The sequence below is a fragment of the Nannospalax galili genome, unplaced genomic scaffold (assembly GCF_000622305.1).
Source record: "Nannospalax galili isolate Female #2095 unplaced genomic scaffold, S.galili_v1.0 scaffold538, whole genome shotgun sequence".
NCBI classification, from domain to species: Eukaryota; Metazoa; Chordata; class Mammalia; order Rodentia; family Spalacidae; genus Nannospalax; species Nannospalax galili.
Window position 1 is genome coordinate 1,928,668 of NW_008343842.1, and position 22,257 is coordinate 1,950,924.

General features: G+C 44.4%; 1 protein-coding gene across 5 annotated transcripts in view; it reads right to left on the reverse strand.

The window, feature by feature from the left end:
• The window catches only part of Rnf8 (ring finger protein 8), a 51,222-nt gene extending 29,513 nt beyond the window's left edge, over positions 1 to 21,709 (reverse strand). For 2 of the 5 annotated variants that reach the window (XM_029566945.1, XM_029566944.1), the window contains exons 1-2: positions 21,430 to 21,709; positions 17,324 to 17,452 (exon numbers count right to left, since the gene is read on the reverse strand). In XM_029566945.1, coding sequence (XP_029422805.1) covers positions 17,324 to 17,452; positions 21,430 to 21,540 — 240 coding nt within the window. In that variant the 5' untranslated portion in view covers positions 21,541 to 21,709. The remainder of the gene's footprint in view (positions 1 to 17,323; positions 17,453 to 21,429) is intronic. The other 3 variants (XM_029566947.1, XM_008840054.3, XM_029566946.1) reach the window with 3 other exon arrangements.
• Positions 21,710 to 22,257: the final 548 nt, after the last annotated feature.

Here is a 22,257-nt window from a genome sequence, read left to right on the forward strand (position 1 = left end):
ATATAATAATTTATTTTTATTTTATGTGTATGAGTGTATTGCCTGCATGTATGTGAATGCACCCATGTTGTACAATGCCACGGAGGTCAGCAGAGGGTGTCAGAAGGAGGTGTCGGATTCCCCTGGAACTGGAGTTAAGGCAGGTTCTTAGCCGCCATGTAGGTGCTAGGAAGCGAACCTGGGTCCCCTGCAACAGCAGTCAGCTCTTAACTGCTGTGCCATTTCTCCAGCCCCACAATACCAATATTTTGTACTGGAGTCATACAGCAGGTGGGTCCACGGGCACTGGATAGCAAAAAGCTGGAGTTCTGGACTTGGGTTCACAGACAAATTCAATGCCCCAGGCCTATTAGTTGCATGCCCTATAGAAATTTAATTTCTCTATACCTCAATTTTTATCTATAAAGTAGGGATAGTACAAGCAGGTGGATCTCTGTGAGTTCAAGGCCAGCCTGGTCTACACAGTGAGTTCCAGGTCAGCTGGGGCTACAGGGAGACCCTGTCTCAAACAAAAAAAAAAAAAAAAAGAATAGAAAAGTGCCTATTTTCCTCTGTTCCTGTAAGAAATAAACAATTATGTAAAACATGGCACACCATCACTCAAATACAATAAATCCTTGATTTGGGGTGGGGTTTTTTTTTTGGTTTTTAATGAAATTAGATTAAGCATATGGATTCTAAGAGCTAGGGATGCAGCTCTGTGGTAAAAGTGCTTGCTTAGCACTTGTAAAGACCAGGTTCTATCCCCAGATCCAAAGATTTAAAAAAAAAAAAGATGGATCCTGGAGTCAGACTGCCTGGGTTTGTGCTGTCTCCATCACTCAATAGCTCAGTAACACCCTGGGCAAATTTCTCCTTCACTTTTTGGACCAGTTACTGCATCCGTAAAATGAGAAATTAATAACTGTCTTTCACAGGATCTTTGTATGAATTTAACATATGCAATGTACTCTGAACAGTGCCTGCCTGGCACATGGTCTACTATACATGCTCCCTTCTTTTATGTCCTGGCACAACTGATGCATTAAGTCATTTCAGTTTTATGCTCAACATCTTACAAGGCAAACGCACCAAGGACAAAATAGAAGACATGAAAGTAACTTTAAGCAGTTAACTGTGGAAAGGATAACGCAAGGGCACAAATAAGTGTGGGATTACATGGCACAGCCTACACATGTTCAGGAGCAACTTGTAGAGGTGGGTTAGCTAAAGGATGCAAAATAGAGAGGACCAGTCCTAAAATAAACTTATGTCAACAAGAGACTGGTGGGGCTTGGAGGACGGGAAAGATATCAAACTCATTCTGAACTGAGACTAAGACTCAAGTTTGCACAGTAACTGCAGCTAGCTTTCATCTAGAAAGAAAGAAAAAAAAATCCATAGCCAGCCCACTGAAAGGATTGGCTACAAGGGATAAAAAAGATGGAAAGTGATCTTTACCCACTACTGCCTTGTGAGCGAAATGACTGCAAAGAATTCCAATCTATCAAAAAAAATGATCACAGGAATGTAACCTTTGCAATGCTATTTTGTAATCTCTCCTACCTTGTAAAACTCGTTTCTGACAAAGGCCCTGCTGCAATCTCAGAACTTGAAGGCCTGAGCAGCAGACCCCTTCCCACTTTCCTTTCCTTGGCTGATTTTTTTCCCCATTTTTTTATTTTTTGTCTTTTTGAGACAGGGTCTCCCTGTAGCCCCAGCTGACCTGAAACTCACCATGTAGACCAGGCTGGCCTCCAATTCACAGAGATCCACCTGACTCTGCCTCCCAAGTGCTGGGATTAAAGGCGTACGCCACCAGGCTCAGCTGCTGATTCTTTTTGAACTAGCCTAGTCCTGCAGTAGAGGAACCTCCATCTCTACTCCTACCCTGGGCCTCACTAATGTCAGGGCTGAGCTTGCAGGGAAGGCACCCCTGCCCATCAAGGCCCCCAGGACACAGTTATGCGACTTTGAGCCTGGACCCCAATGAGGAAGAATTAGTACTCATTAGTATAAAAATCTACCTAACTCGCTCAGTATACTCACTCACTACCATAATGAAACAACACACCCTTTTGCAAAAGTAAAAGCTGCGTTGCCCAGTTACTTCTGCTTTCTCCATGTGTTCTTTCTGCAGTATTGGTAAGGGACCTTGAACCTCAGATTTAAACAATTTGGGGATTCAGCCCAGGATTCTAATTCCATCTGGGAAGAAGTCCAGAACTCCAACTTTGGGGAAACTTGTCCCCCAGCCTCACTGTAGCAACTCCAGGACTTGGGCGTTTGGTGCTCCCTAGATCAGTAATCTCTCTCAGCAATGGGGGAGGAGTGGGATGGAGAGAGGGCCCAAAGCCAGGGCCTTGGGGACCAGGTGACTCTGCACAGAACAAGGTAAGAAAAGTCATGGGGATGGCAGTGCTGCCTTGGTAGAAAGGACATTCTGGGAGCTGAGAGTGAATGAGATGCCCAACTGAAAGGGAAGCCAGCATGAAGAGACCCAAAGCTCTAGAGGTGTTTGGAGCCTGAACACCATCCCAAGAGGAACCAACGGGAAATAGGCAAAAAACCAGACTTGCAGTACAAGAAATCTCCTTAGGGACCAGGGTGGGCTGGGGTTGGGGGTGAGGGTGATAGAGGGTGCCCTTGGGGCACTAGGAGACTCAATTTAGAGACCAGAATGGGTGTGGTGATTTCAATGAAGTATCCTCCATTGGCTCCAAGCATTTGAACACCTGGTCCCCATTTGTTGGCGTTATTTGGAGAGGGTCATGAAACCTTTAGGAGGTACAGTCATGCTGGAGGAAGTGTTCCACTGGGGAGAGACTTGAGAGTAGAAAGCCCCATCCCATTTCCAGTCTGTCTCTGCTTCCTGTGCCTGCCTGAAGATGTGAGTCCTCAGTTTTCTCTTCCAGCGGCCTCCTGCCATACCTCCCAGCCACAGTGGAATCCTATTCCTCTGGAACTTGTAAATCAAATAAACTCTTCCCTCTCTAAGTTTCCTTGGTCATGGTGTTTTATCACAGTAACAGAAAAGTATTACTATGGGAAATAATGAGAACAAACTGAGCTCCAAGAAAAATGACCAGATCTCCCCAGACAGCAGGGGAACCAACTCCTTTGGCCATCCATGAGCCTCCCCCACCCCACTCAATATATCCCTTCCTGTCCCAACTGACAGAAATTGAACAATACAAAAAAGACCTCAAAATCTCCCTCACTTCAAACCCACAGAAAAGCCCCAGATTTTTTATCTCCTTAGGGAAACTCCCCTTGGAGGGGGAGGAAGTAGATTTCTGAGGTCAGAAATCCAAAAGGGGAACTTAAATCCTTACTAGAGGACTCCTTTGGGGTGGCAGACCAGTTCTTAGGGCCCCAGCTTTATATCTAGGCTCAATGTCTATCCTGAACATTCTATTCTTGGAAGAAAAGATGATCAAGAGGGCCCCACGTGTTATTTAGGAATGAGAACATCTAGCACACAGAGGGGTCCTTGTGCCAGAGGTTAAATTCCCCAACCAGGACCCCAGATGGGTCCATACTTAAGTCCAGAGGGAACATTGTAGGACCTGAGAGATCTGATAGCAGAGATAAAAGAACTGGTTCTTCAATCTCAACATCTCAGTATGGCTTTTAATATCCAACAGGGAAAAGATGACAGTCTGGCAGAGTTTTTAGATAAAAGGACCAGATGAGAAAATATTCTGGATTAAACCTGGAGGGTCCCTTTGGCCACAGAATGCTTAAAATACATTCTGTGACCAACAATTGGCCAGATATTTCTAAGAATTTACAAAAGATGAAAAACTGGAATGGAGCGGCTTGGTGTGGTTAGGTCCGACACTGCCCTAGAACACATGTATGCCAGCAGTTGCTTTTCTAACACAGAGCTGGGCCTAGTGGCGTACACCTTTACTCTTGGCTCTCAGAAGGCAGAGGGATTTCTGTCCAATTGAGGCCAGGCTGGTCTATATAACAAGTTCCAGGCCAGCTGGAGCCACAGGGAGATTCTGCTTTTAAAAACCAAAAGTGCCACACAAAGTTATTAAGGCTTTAAATCAGGATTAACTATTCTTTAACTTAAAGTTAGTTTCTAAGAGTCTTAAATTTTTGCCAATGCAGAGTCACAGATCAGTCTGACCTCAGTCCATGCCCTGCTTAGGTAGGACAAAATGACATCAAGGTCACTTTCTCCTTCCCAGCGCAACAGCTCCACCTATGGGCATTGGGCACATCTCCTGGCTCCTTCCTTACTCTGCATATGTTCCTTTCCAGCAATAACTTGTTTCTGGGAGCCAAGGAGAGATCAAAACAGATCCAGATGACACTACTTGGCATTCAGTTGTAACTGATGGTGAGACATATGGCCTCCCCTTTCTTGGGCTGACCAGTTATTTCCCATTTCTCTGCTTTACTCTCTTGGGCCTACATACCTAAATCACATGTACTACTTCTCTGTTGGTACTAACCTTGCCCAGATGCTCTGTTAATGTAAAGAGTGTGGCTGTCCACATTTATTGTGAGACTCCTAGATTTCACCGGGATTCATGCCCTGGTAGGGGATGGGTTTATTTTAACATGGAGCCGAGTTCACCAAAGGCAAACGTAACTGTGTGACTTTGCTGTTTGGCTGGCAACCTCATCAATATAGAGGCAACCATATGACCTGGCCACCATCTTGGCTGATGACAGCACCAGTAGGGGACAGTCACATGACCTGCCATCTTGGGTAATGACATCATCAAAATGGTAATGATCATGTGACCATAAAACTTCCCAGTGCCACTGTGGTCTATACCCCTGAACTCTCCTGCATCACAGGCTTCAGACACACGTCTCAATCCTCTTTTTTTTTTTTAAACCTTTTTGGTGTTTACCTTTCCTGGATGCCTAATGGGATCATGGAAATGGGAAAACCAGAAGAGATTCCAGCCCAGGTTCTACTGCCACAGATAAGGTCAATGTGCTTTAAGCCAGAATAAGGAGGTAATAAAAGACCTCCATGGCAGGCTTTTAGAGAATTTATTTTGACACATTGTTTTGCAGGATATATTTACCGATTTCTAACAGGACTAAGAGTTTCCCAAGCCATGTGCTTCCAACACTGGCCAGATACCAAAGGGAGCTGACATTCTGAGAGAACCAAACCGGGGAAGCCCATGTGAACTTGCAATAGCCCAGGGCTGAATCCTAGGAAAGCACAGACCCCCAACCCTAACTCAAAGGATAGACTGCCAGGTGCTAGGTAAGCTGCTGACACTGGGCAGCTGCAACAGCTGGAGGTGAAGAGGGAGTATCCTGCTTGGGCAAGGGTGGAGATGCCTGCTCTTTCTGCCCGGCGTCTCCAAGCCTGTTTTTCTGAGGTAAGATAGTCTTTCCCTCCTCCAGACTCCTTGCTCCATGCTTGTCTGCCTTTGTTCTCACTTTCCAGAGACAGGGATAGGGACAGGCTAAGCAGAAAGTGCATTCTGACACCATCTCTTTCCACATGCCATTGCTCTGTGCTCCGTAGTCTCCAGATTACAGGTGCTGTTGACAGTCCATGAGGACGAGAGAGGACTCTGCCTGAAAGAAAACTCAATAGTCACTCCAGCACCACAGCTTTAACAAGGTTCCCTCAGCTGATTCCTACTGGATGCTGTAACCAGCAATTTGATGAGGGACTACCATGGATCTTCTACCCACTACTTACTACACTCATTCAAAATGACAAGCAGTAGCCGGGCATGGTGGTACACACCTTTCATCCCAGCACCTGGGAGGCAGAGTTCAAGTCCAGCCTGGTCTACACAGCGAGTTCCAGGAGAGCTGAAGACAGGGAGACCCTGTCTCAAAAAAGACAAAAAAAAAAAAAAAAGACAAGCAGTTATGGTACGTCACTCTGTATTGTGCAAAGAAAAAAAATTTAAAGTGTCTTGTGTTTTCTTAAGCTTTACCTGGGACCTTATAAAGCTCCATAGTTCAACAATATGTTCACAGGCAATACTAACATCAATTATCCTATGTATGTAGTCTGTGTTCAAGTTTCTTTTAAAAAGGTGATGGAGCTGGAAAGCCGGCTCAACAGTTAAGAGCACTGCTAGGGTTCAGGAACCAACACCTACGTGACAACTAACAACCATCTGCAATGCCAGCTCCAGGAGTTAATGCTCTCTCTGCAGCACACATGTGGCTGCACTTACACGTAGGCAAAACACTCATACACGTAAATAAAAACTTCAATTTTTTTTAGAAAGGTGATGTTGCACAGCACTACCTTCAGAGCCAAACAACTGCCATCTTCAAATCTTCAGCTGTGCCTGCTTGCAAAGATCATCCCACTGTGGCTGGTTGACTGCTGATGCTGCTTCATAGGAGGACGAGGTGGGCAGGGTCACCTGAGTGTCCAGTCACTCCTCCCAGCCAGTTGTGTTTAATTCTGCCCTAATCACATGACTTATGGTTTGGGGCAGAGCTAGAGTATATAGGCTGGGAAAGACTAGGCACAGGGACTCCACTTTTTAGATCACCCACACTATTGCCAGGAACCCCTCACCCATGCTCTGTAAGCAAGCCCAATAAACACATTTGTTCCCCTGGGTGAACTCTGATTTGTTGTTGGGATTTTATGAGGAGGGGTAGAAACTGCTTTGTCCCTAAGGAGATAACTCTCAAAAACTCACAGGTGGCAAATTTGTTTGTTAATGTCACTATGTCTCACCGAATTAAGAAGACCAGAATATAAAAGGGAAATGTTAGAAGGGTGTAAAAATGAAAAAATGAGGAGCCCAATGGATGGATGCTCTTATGAGCCCATTAAGAGATTCTAATGGGGCAGGCGTGATGGTGCAGGCTCTTAATGCCAGCACTCAAAGGGAGAGGTGGGCAGATCTCTGTGAGGTAGAGGCAGGCCTGGTCTACATGGCAAGTTCCAGGAAAACTGGGGCTACAAAGAGACTAAATAAATAATAAATAAATAAACAAATAAATAAATAAATAAATAGAAATTCTGACTTTGATTTGGAAATTTAATAACCATCCTCTGTTCTGGCTTCTCCTGGTCCAAGGCCCTAGGACTTGTAAGGCTAATAACTCTTGTCTTTACTTCTCGCTCACATCTCTTTCCATACATCAGTAAGGACTTCCTTTCCTCCCTACATCTGGCAGTTAAACAAATAAGACCACTGTTGTACTTTTGGGATTTCTTAGAAAGGCCCACTGGAGGAGTAAACAAACTGCCACACTCACTTGGTGCCCCCATTCAGCTCCACCAGCAAAACGGTTCCAGAGAGAACCATTGCCAGAGCTCTCCAGAGTCAATGCCCTTACTAAAAAAGTAGCAAAAAATTCAGGAATAGAAGATCCCTTTATTAACCTAACAGACAATGGATTGGCAAATGGAAGGGAGTGACTTCAGGTGTTTTTTTTTTGTTGTTGTTGTTGTTGTTTTTTTGGTCTTTTAAAGACAGGGTCTCCCTGTAGCAGCAGCTGGCTTGGAACTCCTACGTAGACTAGTAAGTAAGTAGACCTTGATCTCATAGAGATCCACCTGCCTCTGCCTCCCAAGTGCTGGGATTAAAGGTGTGTACTACCACGCCAGGCTTTGACCTCAGTTTTAGTATCCTTGATTCTAACAGCTAAAGAGCCATGATTCTAGTAGATTGTTGCATAATCCTAGTAGAGATTTAGTTCAGATTGAGTAACAATCCCTTGTTACTTATCATTAACGAAAACCTGCTCTTATTAGAGACAACAGTTAAAGCCAAGAAATTTTACTAAAATTTGAAGTCTGGTGGTATAATAAAGACAGGGAATTTAGGGAAATAATTATAAAGAATGCAAATCTTTTCCATCAAAAGAATGATCACAGGAATGTAACCTTTGTAAGGCTTGTAACCCCCTACCTTGTAAAACTTTTGATAATAAGAAAATCTTGTTAAATCTTTTCATCTCCTCGCCTTTTGATTTTTTGCGGGGGGAGGGGTTGCGATAGGGTCTCCCTGTAGCCCCAGCTAGCCTGGAATTCACTATGTAGATCAGGTTGGCCTCCATCTCTTAAAAGATCCATTTGCCTCTAACCAACCCCCCAAGTGCTGGGATTAAAGACATGTGCCACCATGCTCTGCTTGTGAGACTATTGTTGATGCAAAGGCCCTGCTGCATTCCAGAACTTAAAGTCCTGAGCGCAGACCCCTTTCCACTTTCCTTCATTTCCTTTGCTATGATTCTTTTGAAACTAGCCAACTGTGAAAGACTGTGAGGTCAGACCCCAAATAATGTGGAAAAGATGAAGTAGACAAAGTACTCTTGCACTAGGATAAAACCTGTCAAACTTTTGCTTGGTGAGCTTGCTTACTACTAGAATGAGGCAAAACTGCCTTTCGGAAGAGTAAAAGCTGCCTTGAAGAGTTACTTTTTTTGTTCATGTATTCTCTGTGAGGTATTGGTGGGTCCTTGGACCCCATATTTTATGTCTAACACTTGGATTTAACATGGCTCATCTGGTCAACCTCCTACTCTTTGTATTGAGGCTGAAAACCTTTCAGGAGTGATGGGTTCTGCTGATTCTGAAACGACACACAGGAATAAACAAAGGATTGGACAGAACTACAACAATCCACATAAGAACAGTTTTATTCTATTTATTTTATTTTATTTTTATTTTATGTGTATGCATGTATTGCCTGCATGTAGGTAAGTGCACCCATGTCATGCAATGCCCTTGGAGGTCAGAAGAGGCTGTCAGATCCTCTGGGACTGGAGTTACGGACAGTTGTTAGCTGCCATGTGGGTGCTGGGATTTGAACCCAGGTTTTCTGTGAGAACAATCAGTGTTCTTAACTGCTGAGCCATCTCTCCAGCCCCATAAGAACAATTTTAAAATAGAGCAGTCAATATTAGTGTACATACAGTGTTTAAGAAAGATCTCGCTGGGCAAGTGGCTCACACCTTTAGTGCCATCACTTGGGAAGCAGAGGCAGATGTGAGTTTCAGGCCAGCTGGGACTACAGGGAGACCCTATTTAAAAAAAGAGAAAAGGTCTTAAGCACAGTAATGTGACACGAGAGTCACCTTAATACCAAAGTACAGAAATCAGAAAGAGTCTCAAAGCTAGTCAGACATGGCAGGACATGCCTATAATCTCAGCACTCAGGAGTCTGAGGTAGGAAGATCTCAAATTCCAGGACAAGCTGAGCTACATAGCAAGACCCTGTCTCAAAAAGAAAAATAAATAAGTAAATGCATAAATAAATAAATGAAAAAACAAATCTCAAAGTCAAAGATAAGGTAGCACACAAATAAAGTTACAAAATAAGCCCCAAGTCCAAGGGCTGGAGAGATGACTCAGTGGTTAAGAGTACTTGCTGTTTGGATCCCAGAACCCATATCAGGCAGCTCACAACTGCCTGTGACTCCAGCTCCATGGGATCCAGTGCCCTCTTCTGGCCTTCTCAGGCACCTGCACACATAGGCACATACACACACAGACATACACATAAATAAAAATAAAAATAAATCTTCTTTTTTTAATGAAAAGTCAAATAATCCCTAGAAAAGGTGAATCTTTCAGGAGTGCCCTCTACCAGATCACCTCCATTAACAGAACTCTGGCACAGTCCTTCTGATTTGCACAATAAGCTGTCAAAAATGTTCCCAACACCATTTATTCCCGGACATCTCTTTACCATTCATCACTGCTTGGTGACAGCTGGTAGTGTAATTTGAACCACAGCTGAGACAGGTTAATAAGGTGACTACAGAAAACCATGCAAATCCTGTGACTGCTAATAAGCAAGTACTACCCAGGATATGACTTCAAATGCAACGATTTAAATGAACCATGCTTGTTCAAGGGTCTCCAGGTGTTGGATTTCAAGATCACCTGCTTGAACATATTCAAGCAGTAGTGAAAGAGCTTGCTAACAGCCAGCTTCCTAGCTCTTAGCTATCTGAGCAGAGAAGGCGGTATACCCACACTTAGAAACAAGTTACTCCACCTGATGTCCAAACTCTGTTCAGCTGTTTTCAGTAGTTCCTGGAGAGAAAATCCAAAGCCCAAAGGCCATGCTTTCTTTGAGTTCACTACATGTTTTATCTAGTGGTTCCCAACACTACCTATAGAGTTAAATCATCTGGGAAGGCTTAAAATAGTGCCCAGGTCCATGCCCTGAGCTAACATGTCTGAGATGGGGACCAAATATGTTTTGGGTTTTTTTTGTTTTTTGGTCTTTTTGAGACAGGGTCTCCCTGTAGTCTCAGCCAGCCTGGAACTCACTATGTAGACCAGGCTGGCCTTGAACCAGAGATCCGCCTGCTTCTGCCTCCCAAGTGCTAGGACTAAAGGCGTGCACCACCACACCCGACCAGATATCAGTATTTATAAAGTCCCATTTCTATGCAAACACATGCAGCTGTGTAACTTTATCAAGCTGGCCTGCCCCTTTGGACTCAACTGTTCCTCCACTCCCAGGTGATCTTACCTGCTCTTGGCTGTACAATACAGGTTTGCCTTTTCCAGAATGCAATACCAATGGAATCCTACATATGTACATTTTGAGTGTGACTTCTTTCACTTGACATAATCCTGGGATTTATCCATGTCACTGAATTATCAATGATTTAATAGTTTCTATTGCTGATGGGTATTAAATGTATGTAAACCAGAACTTTCTACTCCCTGTCTTTCCAGCTTTTGGCAATTATGGATAAAGTCTTGCAGGAGTTGCTGAGAACATGTTCTCAATCTTAATACTCAGAAATGGATCATCAAGTTTATGCTTAAGTCCAAGAAACTACCAAAGCATTTTTCAAGTGGAGACACCATTTTATATGCCCACGTGCAAAACTCAAGTTGCTCAGCATGCGCTCCAGCACCTGTATTTTTATTTTAGCAATATTAGAAAACTATTAGTCATTCTAAATGTCTTTACCAAAGCATAATATGTAAACTGAAAGTGAATAAATCATAAATATTCAACTTCATGAATAATCACAAAGTCAACATTTTAGTGCTATTTACAACATGACTTTTAAAAAGCCCACATCATTAGCACCCTAGAAATCCCCTGAGCCACCTCCTCTCAGTATCGGGGACTAATATTCTGACTTAATCATTTGGCTACTTTTGAACATTATGCAAACAGCATTATCTATGTATTCTCATGTCAAGCTTTTGTGTTGTTGGGTTTGTGTGCGCACACATGTGCACGTGTGTATAGAAGCCAGAGGTCAACATTGGGTGTATTCCTTAGTTTCTCTCTACTTTTTAAAAAATAATTTCTAAAATTTTTAATTTTTTTATTTTACATGTATGAGTGTTTTGCCTGTATGTAAGTGTACCTGTGTTATTTGATACCCACAAAGGCCAGAGGGTGTCAGATCGCCTGGAACTGGAGTTTTGGATGGCTGCTAAATACTATGCGGTTGTTGGAAACTGAACCTAGATGGCTCGGTGGTTAACAGCACTGACTGCTCTTGCAGAGGACCTGGGTTCGATACCCAGCACCCACATGGTGGTTAACAACCACCTGTAACTCCAGTTCCAGGGTACTCTCTTCTGACCTCCATGGACACTGCACGACAGGGGTGTACCTACTTACATGCAGGCAAATACACTCATACACAAAAAATGAATAATATTAAAAAAATAATAAAAGACTCCAGTTTATTTGCTCTGTTGGTAGCTACAACTACTTTGTTGAAATGAAAACTGTCATGAGCTCCATACATATGTCCAACCTGAATAAGTATCACATAAATTCTCAAAGTAGCTGTGTCAATGTATTTTCCCTCTAGAAGAGTGAGAGAGCTGGGCCTGGTGGCGCACGCCTTTAATCCCAGCACTCAGGAGGCAGAGGCAGGCAGATCTCTGTGAGCTCAAAGCCAGCCTGGTCTACCAAGTGAGTTCCAGGACAGCTGGGGCTACAGGGAGACCGTGTCTCAAAAAGATCCCCCCAAAAACCCCCAAAAAAACAAGAGAATAATGAAAGGAATACAGTGCACCCAACATTATTAGTCTATAATTTTAGCCACTTCCAGGATGTATTGTGGTTTTTATTTTAATTTCCCTACTTTTCATGGATATTCAAAGTAGAATCTGGTACATTCTTTGTCAAGTACCTGTCTCTTATCCATTTTAGAAACTGGGTTATCTTTTTTTCTTTTTTTTTTTTTTGGTTTTTTTGAGAGATGGTCTCCCTGTAGCCCCAGCTGGCCTGGAACTAGCTTTGTAGACCAGGCTGGCCTTGAATTCACAGAGATCCTCTTGCCTCTGCCTCCTGAGTGCTGGGACTAAAGGTGTGCACTACTATGCCTGTCACTTGCCTTTTTCTTAATCGTGTCTTTCAAAGAACAGACATTCATAATTTTATTACACTGCCATCACATTTATTTAATCTTTGTGTGTATAGTGTGTGAATGCAGGGTGAATGTGCCAGGGTGAGTGTGCCATGGTAACCACATGGAGGCCAGAGGAAAACCTTGGGTTTGTGCTGGTCTTCACCTCCATTTTGGTTGAGATAGGGTCATTTGTTCATAGCTGTGAACACTATGAGCTTCTGGGGACCCTCCTGCCTCTGGCTCTGCTTCTACCTTGCTGTAGGAGCCCTAAGATTAGAACATCTGACTTTACATGGGTTCTGGGGACCCAAACTCGGGTCCTCACACTTATGTGGTAAGTGCTTTTACTGAGCCATGTCCCCAGCCCATCATATTTTTTAAAAGTATGCCAGCTAAGAGCAAAAACAACAAACAGTTCTTGTCAGAAGACCTAATGCTGAACTATTCCAAGCAGCAAGACCAGATCATAAAGCATACTGGTAGAAATCACCAGATAGTAAGTAGGTGACCAACAACAGGGGCATGAGGGAATGGGAAAGCTTTGTGTTAACAGGTCTGAGCCTTGAGGGCATTCCACAGTGTAACTGTGAAAGAGCTGGATGCTAAAAGGAAGGATGAACTGAAACCACACAAGCAGAACCATAGTCCTCCACTGTATGCAGAGCTAGTTGTGTCAGCCAGACTTTCCACTGCTGTGACAAAATATCTGACAGAACAAGAGGATTTATGTACCTGGCTGTTTCAGCAGTTTCAGACCTTCACAGTGGGAAGGGCACAGCAGAAGAGCTTAAGACAAAGCAGTCAGGAAGCAAAGAGAATCTAGGAAGGAGTCAATACAAGATGAAGCCTTCAGGGGCACTCCTCAGGTGACCCACTTCCTCCAAAGTAGGCCCACCTCCTACTTTTTACCATCTCCCAATACTGTGCACACTTTGAATCCCAGCACTGATGGGGGGAGGGGGTGCTGAAGAAGCAGGGGGTAATCTCTGTGAGTTCAAGGTCAGTCAGGGCTACGCAATGAGATGCTGTCTCAAAAGAAAAAAAAAAATCTATGAAGGAATTAACTCATTCCCTAGGTCAGAGCTCTCATTTCCTCAATGCCTATCAGGTAGCAACCAATACATGAGCTGTTCAAAGCTAGGGGCAGAGTGCTATGATCTGAAAACAGCTCCTATAGGTTCATATGTCAAATGCTTGGTCCAGAGATACTATTTACAAGGCTCTGGAAACTTTAGGAGGGGCCTAGATGGAGGAAGTGGGTCCCTAAGGGTATGTTCCTGGAGACTATACCATGCCCGGTCCCTTCCTTTACTCCCTTCCACTGCTTCTGGAGTCAGAGGCAGGGAGAGTCCAGCTAATCCCTTAAGGGTATAAGTAAACTTATTTGAAAAACTTTCCCTTTAAGAGCTGATAGGGTACCCCGCCCCTCCAGAGCTGCCCTAGGGAGGTGTCTCCAGGTGTTTCCCTGTACTCAGCTACCCAGGCACTCAGAAGCCTATCTGGCTGTGGTCTATGTCCATGGGACGCTGGTTTTGCCAGTGTGCAAAATGAAAGTTAGGGAGTCATGGAGACTTCTACCCAGACTTCCCAGGAAACTCTGAGAGGCCAGGCACTGTTGACAGGATTCAGTGTCTGAAGGCGACCCTGAGAGTGACGCAGGAGGAGATGCGGTTAAGCCTTAGCAGCAGTGCAGACCCAGCCCCAGAGAGGCCACATGAACCGCGCGTGTTAAGGCAATAGCAGCAGGGCTGCCCGGGCCACTGGGAGGCTTACCACGTGCCACCTTGTGCCCTAGATGAAGCTACAGGTTTAATGTTCACCCTGTTGGGCTTCAGTCTTCTGGTCTGACTCTGTTCTCTGCCTCCATTCCTCTGTTTTGGAATGAAAACATTTTCTCTGTTCCACAGTACAATGGGAGTTATATAAACTGGTTTTTGTGTTTACAAAAGTTCACAGATGAGTTTGCCTTGATTCTCACCCTTGGGTTTTGGACAATGCTGGGCCTGTCAAGTCTATGACAAGTCTTAGAGATAGACTGACTGCATTTTGCATTATAAGACAGACAGAAGCTTTTGGGAGCCAGGGGTGTAATGCTATGATTTAAGGAAATGGTTATGTGTCAAGTTGACAAGAAGCAGACCAGAAGTGATACTTATTCTCCACTGTCAACTTCCTAGGTGAGTAAAGCACATCTCTGAGTGTGTGAGGGTGCTCCCAAGACGAACTAAGGGAGAAGACCTGGCTTCTCTCCCTTCCCCTTGTCTATCTGTCTGTCTCCCCTCCCCATAGGCCTAGAATCAACAGAGCCAAGAAGGATGTACCAAAACCTCAGAAACCAGGAGTTAAAATAATCTTTTTAACTTGTATCAGGGCATTTTGTCACAGCAGCTGGTCTGAGGAATACATGTACTTCAAGGTCCGCCTACACTGCTTTTTTTCAGGGGGGGCAGGGTATGGGTGGTTAAAATACATGTTATACATAAGCTCTCACTTTCTGGCCATTCTAACAGATGAGCTAATTTTATGAAGCAAAAACAATGCTTTTTAAGTTTTTGCTTCTTAGAAACATCTATCTCTTGAAAAAGACTTGGCAATGACTTCAAACAGTGATGTCCTATAGCTGAAAGTCCCATAAGATGGCTGCCACGGCATCATGCCAGAAGCCAGGAAGGAAAGGGCATCCTTTCCTGTCTGTCTGTCTCTCTCTCTCTCACACACACAAAGGGACTAGGGATTTTACATGTGAGAACTGCTCCACCAAAAAAACCCCTATTATGGCCTCTCAAAACAAACAAAAAGCAATCAAACACCTCACCAACAGAATCAAAACTAAAAGATTTAGACTAATTGTTGAGAAAAAATTTGGAAGAACCAGGAATCTGTCTTTCTTCTACATTATCTGAGGACTGAGAGAAAGGCACGGTGATGATTCTGACAGTCCCACAAGAAAAGGCAAAAGTGAACACTGGAGTGTAGCCCCACAGCGTGACAACCTGCTGCAGCAAAGGCCGCTTCTGATCCCTGTGGATGGCATTCAAGGACACCAAGATAGCCAGGAGCATCAATTATCAAACTCTACCAATGCCATATTGCCAGTAGTCACGGGAGCAACGAACTAGCCAAGGACACTACGGTGCCGTTATCAGACAGCCAGCACTACTGAGGAAAGCCTCCTGCTAAGGGATTCAGAAAGAAGCTTGCACAGGCTTTAAACCCTATGGCTATAGCTTAAATAGAACTTTAAAAGTTTTTAAATGATGAACCAGTATAGCAAATTGTGTATGTCTGCCGCTGTTACCTGACAACACAGCAGAGTAGAGAGATTTGAATGCCAAGTCCTGGCTCATTCACTCACTCACCAGTTATACAAAGGTTTTGGGCAAGACACTTTACCCACTTCAGTCGCAGGTCCATCTGTGTCCACACAGGGTTAAACAAACTAGACAGCCTGAGCATCAGCGCCTTGCCAATAGTGCCATACCAGTTTACTCACAATTTCTACCATGTCCTACAACACAGAGCGAACCCTAGAGCAGGAAGGCACTGTCCTCAACAGCTGACATCTGGCAGTTTTAAGAATGCAAGCTGAAGCTGCTAACACATGTTCGATTTCCTCACTTCTAACGGGAACCTTGAAATTCCTGCCAGCAGAGCAGTGAGGCAGTTAATAGTGTCCAAAGATAGTTCAGGAGCTGGAGAGATGGCTCAGCCATTAAGAGGACTGCCTGCTCCTGCAGAGGACCCAAGTTCAGTTCCTGGCACCTATACCAAGGGGTTCAAATGCCTACAACCCCAGCTCCAGGGGACCCAACAAGTGGACAATACACACAGGAAAAATATTCTCTCTCTCTCTCTCTCTCTCACAGGAAAAATATTCTCTCTCTCTCTCTCACAGGAAAAATATTCTCTCTCTCTCTCTCTCTCTCTCTCTCTCTCTCTCTCTCACAGGAAAAATATTCTCTCTCTCTCTCACAGGAAAAATATTCTCTCTCTCTCTCTCTCTCTCTCTCTGTGTGTACATATGCCACATCCTCTTCCCCCCTCTCTGTGGTCCTTCTGTCTTGTGAAATCCATGAAGCTGGAGTGTGATGTAAGAATCGGCGTATATGATCTCTCACACACACACACACACACAGACTTTAAAGAGAGTTCAGCCTTCCTAACCCTAACTGGTTATACTCTACAGTCTCCCCTATATTCCTGGGTGCTTGTGCATTTGTACTTTAAGTACTTCCTAATTCCTGGGCTTTGGACAGTTTACTTCTCTTGGTATACTTCAAACTAGCCCAGTGGTTTAAAATGTTTATTTAAATCAGGAAAACCCTACTCAAAGCCAGTATTTCTCAGAACACCAACATGTAAAATATTTTTTCAAGAAAAGGGAGAAAGAGGGCTGCTCAGAAGGAAAGATGGAAGGAGCGGAGTGTAGACAGCTTTCTCCTTGTGCTGTGTCCCTTGAGCCACACGCATCCTCCCAACATCTTTGGATCGTCACCTTTCAAAAGGAACTATGTCTCCAGAAACAAAGCCTAGTTTTGAAAAGGACCCACATCTTCAATTCAGATATTCCCTTCACGGTAACATCAACCCAGGTTGTTATAGATGATCTTGCGTAATCTCTGGCAGCACAGAGGGAGAACGGTGGGAGTAGCAAGAGGGAAGAGGATGAGCTTTTGCCTTTCATACCATAAATTAATCATCCATGTAAGAAAAAGTAACCTAGGGGCTAGACAGATGGCTCAGCAGTTAAGAGCACTGGTTGTTCTTGCAGAAGACCTGGGTTCGAATCCCAGGACCCACATGGCAGCTAACAACTGTCTGTAACTCCAGTCCCAGGGGATCCGACAGCCTCTTCTGACCTCCAAGGGCATTCCAGGACACCGGTGCACTTACCTACATGCAGGCAATACACGCATACACATATAATAAAAAAAAATAAAATTTTTTTAAAAAATGAAAAAGAAAAAGTAACTTAAAGATATATACAAACTCAATAGGCACCGTGGGCGTCTGTGAGCTCTTGTACCTTATTGTCCATAATTGTCCACTGTCCCTCAGGATTCTGCTTCAAAACACAATGGTTTCGAGAAATCATCAGGGGACATGTTTTTGATACCAGTTGGTACGTGACACCAAATCCTCGTCCTATAGTCACCTGAAAGACAAGAAACACTGTAAGAGACACAAGCAAACACCGTGTTGAAGAGCACAGATCTTTCAATCTTAGCAACCAGCAGTGTACACAGTGCCTGACATGAACTCAGACTCCTGTGCAGTCCACACTGCTCGCCTGATACCTCATTTTCAGGGCCACCAGCCGCCAAGCAGAAAAAGGCAAAAGGCTGTATGAAGAGGAGAAAGCAGAACCACTGACACTCAGGTTGGCAGGACCCTGAAACGTCATCTGGTTCGATCAACAATTGACAGGGGGGGAATTCTTTCCACACATTCCCCACCAACTCAACCTAAATAGTACCTACAACTAAAGCCTTTACATATGGAAGGCAGGCCTTTGGATTTTTTTTCAATGGCTGACTTGGCACCTTTTTGTCTATGAATTCCTCCAGTTGGCCTTGGTTCTGCCCTAGGCACCATCTAATCCCCTTCTGCATCATTTCTGTGAAGTATCTACTGATACTTCTCTTTTCCAGGTCTTGTATTCCCAGTAACTTCAACCTCACTCCCAGGGCATGAGTTCGAGTTTGTCATTTTAGCAGGTCTACGAAAGGATTCCTGGTTTATTGTTATGCCTGGTTATTATATTAAGAAAAACAAATCTAAATTCTACTACAAAGTCAAACACGTGATCACTTTCCCAGTTCTAGACATGATGGTGGCATATAAACTGCATTCGTGTTCACAGCAGACCCACCACACCGCCAATACCACTCAGACTTAGAGAAGATTACATTTCTTGGTCTTCCCCTCCTCCAAGAATTACTGTTATAAATCTTTCACTCTACACTTGACTAGCTAGAAAATTCTGAACTCCAGTGCAGGACCTTCCACTTCCACTGATTTCTGTTAAACTTTACTTTGTTAATTCAGTCTATCACACTACTTTGTCAATATTTCCTGAAGTGTTATTCTGTCCACAGAAGACAGCCAACATTCCTTGTAGCTCTAGTCTCCCATGAAAACTGATGCAGCAGTTGGTTCTGGACCTTCATTCAAGACATATAAAAAAGGGAAATGTGGGGCTAGAGAAATGGCTCAGTGCTTAAGAGTACTTGCTGCTTTGTAGAGGACCCAAATTCAGTTCCCAGCACTCCTATCAGGTAGCTTAAAACTGTCTGTAACCCTAGTTCCTGGGGGATCCAATGCCATCTTCTGGGTTCTTCAGGTGCCCCATATACACATGGCATACACTAGCAGATAAAAATAAATCTTGGGGCTAGAGAAATGGCTCAGTGGTTAATAGTGCTTTTGTAGAGAACCTGGGTTTGGTTTCCAGCACCCACATGGAGGTTAACAACCATCTGTAACTCTAGTTCTTGGGGAATCTAATACCCTGTTCTGATCTCCCTGGGTATTATATACACATAAAATAAAACATGCATACACATAAATGCATGCACATAAAAAATAAAAGTAATCTTTAAAAAAAAGAAAAGCAAAATGGAAAGTAGTCAAAGGTAAAGCTCTCTGAAAAGACTAGTAAATACCCTACCAAACCACCCTACTAATACACCTTCAACCAATTGTAATTCAAAATGTGCCTTGAGTTCTATCTTCCCTCTTAATCCACAAAGGCAGCACAGAGTCTTTGGAAAAGGCAGAAACAGTGCCCAAATTCACATCTAACACACTTTCCCCATAGACCTGTCTAGCCACAACCCTGTGAAGGAAAACAATGCGATTCTTCTGACATGCAGATCTCCAAATTTTCCACTTATTATTTTCAGTGCACAAGGTAACATCTTTACTGACCGTTACTACAACCTAAACAGAGAACACAAAAGTCTCCAGATTTTCTAAAACCTGCCTTCTTTCCTCCTTTGGAAAATCTTTCAGAATCACACCTGTCCTCAGACCCTTAAAGAGTACAGTACTGCTTATTAATTGACATTACCATCCAGCCAAACACACAGATGCCATCTTTGACTCATCTTCCCTCACCCCACAATTAAACTGTGGACAAATGTACTGGCTATGATTCACGCATGCTCTAAATCTCGTCACTTTCATGCTGTCCAAACTTCTGGTCTCCTGAGTTTTCTGCTCTTCTCTAGATCTGACTCTTCACATAGCAGCTGAAATGGTAAAGAAAAAGTTTAAAGCACATCATTTCCCTTCTTTCTTTAAAACCCGCCAACTGCCCAGTTACTTAATTTTATTTCCTTTTTTTTTTAAAAAAAAAAATTATTTTATGTGTATGAATGTATTGCCCGAATGTATGTAAGTGCACCCATGTCATGCAGTGCCTGCAGAGGTAAGACAGATGTTATCGTTATCTTGGCTTTGATTTAGGCTCTTCATACACTTTACTAGCTATGTACCAAATACTGCCTAAAACCTGACCTTGCATAAAGCCAGGTCCAGCAGGCTTCTTCACAGGCCCTGAGTCCAGCCATAACCTTCCGAGAATGTCTTGGTTTATATGGGTCTCTTCCCATAGATGTGGCCCCACACAAACCTATGGAATAATGTAGAACATGTTGAGGAATGCTTTATGATCTTCTTGCCCTTGCTGATCCAGGCCTGCCAAGCTATTCGGCAGTAATAAATTAGTCTACAGAATTGAGACTAAATAAGTCAACACTTGATTAACTACCTTGCCATACAGGATTTGTGGGAACCTAGTGCATGTGCAGGGATCAGATTAGGTAATCTAATAAATAACCTTACAGTTGTAACTAAAGTAGCTCTTTATTTTATTATTTTATTTTATTTATTTTATGTCTTTTTGAGACAGGATATCCCTGTAGCCCTAGCTAGCCTGGAACTCTCTCTATGTAGACGAGGCTGGCCTTGAACTCAGAGATCGGCCTGCCTCTGCCTTCCAAGTGGTGGGATTAAAGGCCTGCACCACCATGCCCAGTGGTAACTAAATTAAGTAGCTCTTTAAAGCCTGCTAATTTAGCAACATCTGTGGCTGGACCTGCTCTAGGGTATTGCAAATGAATCCACTCCTCCGAACTTCATCATACAGCCTACTCAGATGTCCCACTCCTTCGATGTATAAATAAGTTTTCTTCCCTAGTTCAAGTCATAAACCTGAGCACATTAGTCTCTTTGTTCCTCAACTGAGAACATCCGGATTCTAAGAAAAATCTAACATAACTAAGGAATTTAATTTACAAGATGACCAATCAATCACTCAGTATGGCACAAACTCTTTCCAAAACACAAATGGTTCTACAACATAAGCCTGTCCCCGACCCAGTTCTCCTTCCAGATTTGCCTGCAATTATGTGGCCCCCTAGTCTTAGCTTTTCTGGACGCTAAAGTCCAGCACCTCTATCCTAGACACAATGGTCCCTCACCTTTCCTCTTTAAATTTTTTTTTTTTAATTTTGCATTTTTGGGGGTTGAGGATACAGCTCAGCTGACAGAGTGCTTGGCTTTCAATCATGAAGTCCTAGGTTCGATCCCAGCACAATCCATTTATGTATTCTCAAACCCTGAGCAGCCTCGGAGGACACTGAATTCTATCTGACCCACTGTAGGGATGCCACTCGGCGGTACCGAGACACAAGGCAAAGCGTGGCGCGTCTTAACGCGCCAATTATCCTTAGGAGTTGAAAATGACTTTAAAGTTCGATATTCTAAGTGCCCCACCCTTAAACTCGCAATCACCTTCAAAACCAACTCCAAAGAGTCCACGTCCTCCGCAGCCATCCGAGCGCGGACCTCGGAACCCCTGGGCGAGATTCGCCTCCGCCTCAGTTTCCCTGTCTAGAATCGTCCGGACTCTCGCCCTGTCCTGTCTTACACGGGCCCGAGGCCACTGCGTCCGTTATGGCGGCGCTCATCGCAGCAGTCCTCCCGTGCAGCCGCCCCGGGCCCCGGCCTCCTGCCTGGGCTTCCCGCCCCGGCTTCACCTAGCCTCACGCCCGGGGCTCCCCAGACCTGACTCGGCTTCCCGCCCGGTCCTGGTCCCGCTCCTCCGCCGCCTCCCGCGGCCCTCACCTCACGCCCAGTCTCCAGCAAAAGCCACTCGCTGTCCATCCCCAGCCGCCGCAAGCACCAGCTCCGGCCTCCCGCGCGGTGCCCCGGAACCACAGGGCCGGGTTCGCCCATAGCCCACCCGGTCCTCGGCAGTCCTCCGCGGTCGCGGTCAGCAACGAGCGAAGCTCCAGCCTCGGTTCCAGCGAGCTTCCTTTTCCGCACAATACCTAGACAGAAGCAATCGCCCCGGGAGCCGCATCGATGAGAACACAGGTCCGGCGTCCGAACCAGGAAGGCCGGCTCGCGCGCATGCGCAGCGGGAAGGGCGGGCCTGGAGGCGGGAAAAGTGCAGGCGAGCCAGCCGGGATGGCGCGCTCCGAGGCCCAGCTTGGGAGACATAAAGTTTCAAGCCCGCCAGACGGGCTAAGCCAGACCCTGTCTCTCCAAAAATCAAAAAATTTTAAATAAATAATAGTGCCTGCGAGATGGTTCAGCGGGTCGAGGCGACTGCTGCCAAGCGTGACCACCTGAGTTCAAGCCCCAGCCCCACAAGATGGATGGAGCGCCTAGACTCATGCAAATTGTCTTATGTCTGCACCATGTGTGCATATACAATAAATGAATAAATTTAATCAATAAAAATTTAAATAGGGGCTGGAGAGATAGCTCAGCAGTTAAGAACACTGGTTGTTTTCACACAAGACCTGGGTTCGAATCCCAACACCCACATGGCAGCTAACAACTATCCTAACTCCAGTTCCCGGGGATCAAGTATTTCATTTATTATTTTTATTTTATGTGTATGCATGTGTTGCCTGCATGTAGGTAGGTGCACCTGTGTCGTGCAAT